The 7,135-nt window shown below is 40.7% G+C and overlaps 1 protein-coding gene across 1 annotated transcript in view; it reads left to right on the top strand.

Annotated features, from left to right (window-relative positions):
- Nucleotides 1-5,687, top strand: part of Cmc1 (C-X9-C motif containing 1) — a 92,606-nt gene extending 86,919 nt beyond the window's left edge. The window contains exon 7 of the mRNA XM_050141745.1: nt 5,443-5,687. Within this exon, the coding sequence (XP_049997702.1) occupies nt 5,443-5,563 (121 nt within the window). The 3' untranslated portion in view covers nt 5,564-5,687. The remainder of the gene's footprint in view (nt 1-5,442) is intronic.
- Nucleotides 5,688-7,135: the final 1,448 nt, after the last annotated feature.

A 7,135-nucleotide genomic window follows, 5' to 3' on the forward strand; every position in this document is an offset into this window, starting at 1 on the left:
AGCCCTTCCCAAGACAGTTCTATCAATGAGGGATTTAGCATTCAAACACAGGCGCTTAAGGGCCATTCTCATTCTATCCACCACAAGTACATACTGCAGCTGCTGTACCAGATGTGCTGTCCTTACTTGAGCAGATTGTACCACTTGGTACATGGTAGCAGCTGTTGATTTAGCAATGCCTTCTTCTCGATACCTGTTCATAGGGGTCAGCAGAAGCAATTTGGCAAAGGCAACATTATACCTTTATATATCTCAATGGTATATTAACTCTCCTGCCCTCTGTCATAGCTTACTTCGAAGGAATCTTGGTTATCTGTCTCTAACACAAAATATCACACTGCTATACTATATTGATGACATAATACTTATTGGACCAAGAAAACAAGGAGATAGCAACCACTTTGGACTTGTTGGTAACCATATATGCATCAGAGGATGGGAAATAAATCCAGCCCAATTTAAGGGGCTTCCTCCTCAGTGAAATTCTTAGGAGTCCAGTGCTATGGAGCATGCAGATTTTCATTCTGAGGTGAAGGATAAGTTATTGCACTTGGCTCCTCCCACCACCAGGACAGAAGCACAACATTTAGTGTGCCTTTCTGATTCCGGAGAGAGCACATTCTTCACTTGGGTGTGTTATTCTGGCCCATATACCAAGTGACTTGGAAAGCTGAGAGCTTCAAGTGGGGCCTCCAGGCTGTCGTGCTCTACCACTTGGACCATATGATCCAGCAGACCTGATGGTACTTATGGTGGTAGTGGCAGATAGGGATACTGTTTGGAGACTTTGTCAGGCTCCTATAGGTGAAAGCCTATAGGTGAACCACAGAAGAGACCTTTGGGATCTTGGAGCAAGTATCTACCACCATCTGAAGATAACTATTCTCCCCCTGAGAGTCAGCTCTTGGTCTGGTTTTGGGCCTTAGTGGAAACTGAGTGTGTGGCTGTGGGTCACCAAATTATCATGCAATCACGAGAGGGCAGCATTATCTGACCAACCAAGCCTCAGAGTAGTACAAGCCCAGCAGCGCCCATTTGATTTGGTCCAAGTAGGTTTTGAAGGCACAAGCAAGTTTCATGAAGAATTTGCCCAAATGCCTGTGGTTTCTGTCTCCATAATAATATGCATAACTTCTTGCTTCTAATTCCGTAATTAAAATATCATGTTTTTAATTGAACATAAACCTTCTGTAGGTGGGGCAGCCCTAGAGCAGCAGAGTAGCAGAAGCCCTCTACACAGAGGACAGCCTGGGCTCAACAGGGTCAATGAGAACTTAGCTAGCTCTGAGACCTGGGGCTGACCTCACTGTGAGAAGAGACAGTTCTGGGAATGTTTGGGAAGCACTCTAAATCCATTGAGCAGGGTGCCTAGCGCTCCTTAGGCACTTGGTGAACATTAACCTTTCTGATCCACTCTGGTTTGATAGGTACTGTTTGTTACTGTTTGACTATCTTTCATTTCCCGCTCCCTAGACATAGGAAGCTCAGGGTCTAGTTTGTCATGGGGAGGGAGGGTGAAAACTGTTGCTGTTGGCTTTAGAAGAGAGAAAGCAACCAAAGAAGCAAAGGTGAATTTGATATTAGCTGAAGAAAACCGCAAAGTATCGAAACTCTTCTTTGACATTAAGTCCCAGAATAAGTGCCCTTCTTTGTTAATTTCCATGGTGAGCCACAGCATGCGTGCAACTGCAGCTCCCCTCTCGGGACACACTGAGATAATAGTGGTTTGTGCTCCTTTGTCTCTGCTTCTCATCTTCATTCTTCCCTATGCTGTGACCTACTTCTGAGTCCTCCAAAACTGCCCAAGACTAATGTGCTTCATGGCCAAACAAGCAGCCCTTCTTCTTTCCTCAGCCTTCTGATAGTGAAGCTCTTTGGTTTCCCTGGCAGTGTTGTCTAGTTGGCCTTTCTTGTCAGATTTCTCTTGGGGTCTGCCAGCTCCTAAATAATACATGGAGACTTCTTATTATGAAAACTTGACCTTTTGCTCAGACTTGTCCACACTAACTTTTATAATTTAATTAACTTGTTTCTATTAATCTACATTTTGCCACATGGCTTTTTACTTGTTGGCATGGTCATATCTGATGGCAACAGCCCAAGTCGTAAAGGCAGCGTAGCTGCTTGGCAAAGACCCAGCAAAGCGGAGCGGCACCATGCCGCCGTGCCGCTTTTGGTTTTGCTCTCCACATGTTGGGTACGCGAGGGGACTTTTAATATTTATGCAATTTGAGGATATTAGATTGAAGGAAAATTTCTTATGAGTCATTTGTGCCTTCTCTCAGGAGTATTGCTTCTAAGCTTCCAAAGGAAAGTCCTGAGCTACTTCCCCTCCCGCTTTAGGAAGATAACCTTATCTACTTGAAGGTCTTCCTTATGCCTCGGAAGTAGTGGAAGCCAAAGGTCTCTTTATGAAGATAAGAGATATTTTTGAAACATCTATCCTTGGACTTACTCAGGAACACCAAGGCAGAGATATTGGGCGCTTAAAAGAAATCTCACACTGGCTCAGAACTGAGAGATAGGTAGTTATTTATTTAGGGGGAAAACTTACAAATCAGGATTCTCTGCTTGAACGGTGGATGGAGATGAGATCCAACCAAGAAAAACAGGAATCAGGGGTGAGGAGAGAAGGTGCCCGATGCCCTTCAGCATCCAGGTAAATAGTCCATGAGGCCACGCCCCAGTAGGTGGGCAAACCTTCCTGAAGCAGGAACAAGATAATCAAAGTAAACTTTGAAATGTCAACAGGATTGGATGGACTAGAGGAGCAGGCCACAGATCAGATTGCAAGCCTCTTCCTGCTATACACTCAGGTGATTATGTGGCACATATAGCAACAAAGTTACCTCTGCCCACACAGAAATTTATATCGATGGGCAAAGAATGGTGTGGATAGAAAGATGAGGTGTCAGAACTTCCCGTTTTAGAAAAGTTAGCTTGTGTAGAGCCACTGTGGTGTTTTATGACCAAGGAACAAAAGATTTCCGTGATTCACGTAAATAAATTCTATAAAGATATAAAATATAGACACTGTATTATGCCAGAAATTGAATAATAACTGTAGCAGCTTTGGCCAGAGTTGATAAACAGCTCGGGACATGGCAAACTGCCCAGGCAGGCTTGAAGATTTTCTGTCTATTGTCCTTAAAGCCCCAAAAGCTGGCAGTCTGAGAATGGGCTGTCATATACCTCGAGAAACTTAAAAGTTGTGTTACGGGGCTGATGAGTAAAATTGGTTGTAAAAGATAATTTTTTTCTGTCATGGCTCATCAATGATGACTAAACTTGTGACTCCAGTGTGCAAGAGGAAAAGCTAAACACATGTCTGAAACCAAAAATGTTATGATCTGTATTTTGGAACACATGAATCTCTCCATTCTTACTAAATTCTGTATAAAGAGGCACTCTTGCTGCTACTCAGTCAGGCTACAGGATTCTCTCAACAATCATGCCTGGCTCACCCTCCCCACCCCCCGCCAACTCCTTACCTCCTCTCTGGGACCTGGTTACTGCCAGGGCTGGTCCCTGGCAATCTGTCTTCCATTCTGTATGTCTGACTCCATTCCTGTCTTTCTGGTGGCTCCTTGTGCACCTAGATTCATCCCTTGTTCTTTTTCTCTGCCCAGAAGTCCCACCTAACCTCTCCTGCCTAGCTATTGGCCATTCAGCTTTTTATAGTGCAAACAAATATCATGCAACATTTCCTCCTTTTTGTGTAAAAAACTCTTAACACAGTAAAATTATATATGCATTAATAACAATTATCAGATAATGATTACATTCATAATGTCTAGTTCATTTGTATTTGGCGATTCAGAGAAATTACTCTTTTACCTATCCTATCTTAGTGAGTTCAAAGTTTTATACCTAAACCACTTTCTATCATAACTTGTATTGCTTACCTAAAAATACCTTTTTAGACCTTAAAACAGTTTCTTAAATAACTTAAACTCCTATGTCTCTCAATCTTATAAACTTTACATCTTTTATAAGTTTCTTTTTTGACTTTAGTAACAAAGACTATGATATAACTGTCTTAAGTCTTCAACACTAACAGAGACTCAAGAAGGATATAATATTACCTGAGTAAACAGGAAGTGTAGAGCAAAAACTTCCAGAACTCTAGAAATAATAGAGACAGCTTCTGCCTAGACAGTCACCCAAGGTTACTCTGTAACGTTGGGGCATCCATCTTAGGTCTGCAGGCCTAGAATATCTGACAGACTGTGAAACAGGAATTTTAAAGGACTGTACTACTTTGTCTTAGCAAAGTTCAGCAGTTGCTTTCTTTTGTGTCCTGCTTGTCTAGTTTGGACAGTATATTGTCAGTAATTGAGGCAAGGGCAGTTCTTGACCTAGTTTTGCTACAAAGAAAGCAAACTCCATATGGAGGTCCTTCAATGCCCTCCATCCTTTTTTGAAGTAAATTGGTGCTGCAAGGAGCAGGCATGTCTCAATGTCATGAATAGCCTTCGTTATTAAAACACTTTTAATGGCATGTTCTGTGGGTTTCTGAAGTTCTGAAAAACAATTTTATATCTAAAATATATCTCTGATTGACCTTGATGGGAAGAGACAGCACTCAGTCTCATTCTGAGATTCCTGGAGGCAGGATCACCATTTCAGATTGAGGTAGAGGTAAGAGCCAGTGGCTGTTTTGCTTTTCTGACCTTCACGTTGAACCCCAATATGTCTCTTGGTTTTTATTAATCATGCTTCAGGTTTTATCCCATTACATCCCTACATGTAGCTCTTCCTTTGAGCTAGTGTAGGCCTTCATCATTTCTTGCTTGAATACTATTAGCAATCCAGCTTTAAAAAGCTTGCTGCCCCTTTCAGCCTATCTGCCACAAATTGCCAGCCATTCAATACCTCTATTTGCACAGTTAGTTTTATTCTATTGCTCTTGGGATAGATTGTTGTAAATTGGCAGAAGTGGCCCATTATATTTAGGTCCCTGTGCACTGTTCCTTGGGTTCTTTCTGCTGCGTGCATAATTCACTGTGAGAGTACCAGCCCACTTGTAGTACCTTGTACGTGTCACTCTATCCTCACATATGCTTTTCAACATGCCCTTTTGTTGGGTTTCTGTGGCCTTGCAAACTCAAGTTTGTTTTGCTGACACCTCTGCTTCCTTGTGTTTCCATGGCCATCTTTGCACTTTTTATATCTGTTAGGCCATGGGCTCCCGGAATGTAGCATCATTCGTTGTTCTGTTCTGTGGTAAGACTAATCTCAAGACTTTGTATTACTATATGCTTTAATTACAAATTTTTAAAAATCTTCAATTCTGTTTTTCTTACTAGTTTATTAATGTTTATTGTGTCTTGGTGACTATTATTGAAAGTCAACTTCTCAAGACTGATTCTCATGAATAATTTAATGTTACTAATGCTTATATTGTATCTATTTTGAAATACTTTAATTTACTGCTTGTAGCTATAATGATCCAGCCTTCTATGAAGAATGCAAACTGGAATACCTCAAGGAAAGGGAAGAATTCAGAAAAACAGGAGTTCCTACCAAGAAGAGGCTACAGAAGCTTCCCACGAGCATGTAGGCAAATAGTGAGTCAGGAAGCCACTTGCAATATAACCCAAAAATAATGGACTGAAAAAAAATGTTTGCTCACCTAATCATGAACTACTGATTCTTTTGTATGAAATAAAATTCTTTATTTCAGAGTTGTCGTTTATTAAATATGGGATAGGAGGAAAACTAAATGGAATGTTTTTTTTTTTTTTTTTGTCATTGTGTTTAAGTTCTTCCACAGCTCTGACTGTAGGCACAGAGCTGATGGTCTCAGAATTTCATAAGTACATTACCTTCTTCCGGTCATGCAGGCTGATGCCTAGCATAGGACAAGAGCCATCAACTCTGCTCATGGTAACTGGACTTCACTCCAGCACTGAGTGTGCTACTGTGGGCACCAGTCCCAGTGTCTGTAACAACTTAGCCAGCCTTGCCAGAAGATTGGGTATATAGGCAGGGCTTTGGCCTTGACATGGGCTTATTTGAAAACACAGATGAAGTTAGGTGAATTAATTTTCTGCAACCTTTGATGGAAAAGTTTCTGCACTATGTTTCTTGATCTTTTCAACTTCGTATAATCTCTGATTTTAAGAAGTTGTCAAGTGTGAACTTCTGTTCTGTGACACTGGGGATTCGGGAGGAGGAACTGTGGTTAAGTTTCTGCTCCAGTGTGTTAATTTGAGCCTTGGCTGGGCTTATTTATTTATTATTTATTTATTTATTTATTTATTTCCACCATGTTCTTAAACAGAAAGATAAGATTTAGCTTTGGCTCCAATCCCATGAAAACATTTTTTTTTTTCTCATCCAAATGCGTGCTAAATTTCACACAGTACTCACCAAAGAACTATTTTACTCCTGTCAAAGAATCCAATTTTTCAGACCACAGAACAGTAAGAGGTGGCCAAAGGTGAGCAAATTCAGTAAGTCTAGAGACGACAGAATGGAGAGAGTCTGTTGCCACTGGTGCATCTTATAATGCACAGGGCCACAGTTCTTGTTTTCAGTGACTCAAAGAAAAGGTGTAGCAGTTGTTGTAAGAAGTGAATGAAGTTGTAACAAGATTTTTGTTGTGTGTCATATAATCAATAGGTATTAGACAAATTGCTTATAGTCATCTCTTGTACCTGCTGCAGATGTATCTTTGGTACACTGGGTTTCAGCAGTTGCACACTCATAAGGCATGTTTATTCTTGACTTACATATGCATTCAGTTTTATTTTGGCCTCAACTCAATATAAGAATCTTTAGAGGTGTAGGTTTTTCTCAGGCTAATAAGTTATCAAGAGGGAGGAACAGGTACTCCTTCTAGTATTGAGTTACAGGTGTGCTTAACTGGATTTCCTTACCAAAAGAAATCCAGCTATTCCAGAAAATTTCAAGGGAAACACTTTGGAGTGTTAGGCTAATATGAAAAGGACTAATAAAAATGCCAATTATAATGAATCACAAAATACAGATAGTACCATGCCACCTCTTCAACCACAGGGTTGCCTAAGTGTATACTTAAGCATTTCTGGCTAGGTAAAAATATTTTGGGGTTCATCTTTTCTAGCTAAGGACTCTTACACAGGTCATTAACGCTTAAACTGTTAAGAAC

Source organism: Alexandromys fortis, unplaced genomic scaffold (genome assembly GCF_014885135.2).
Source record: "Alexandromys fortis isolate MF-2015 unplaced genomic scaffold, M_Fortis_MF-2015_v1.1 scaffold_44, whole genome shotgun sequence".
NCBI lineage: Eukaryota > Metazoa > Chordata > Mammalia > Rodentia > Cricetidae > Alexandromys > Alexandromys fortis.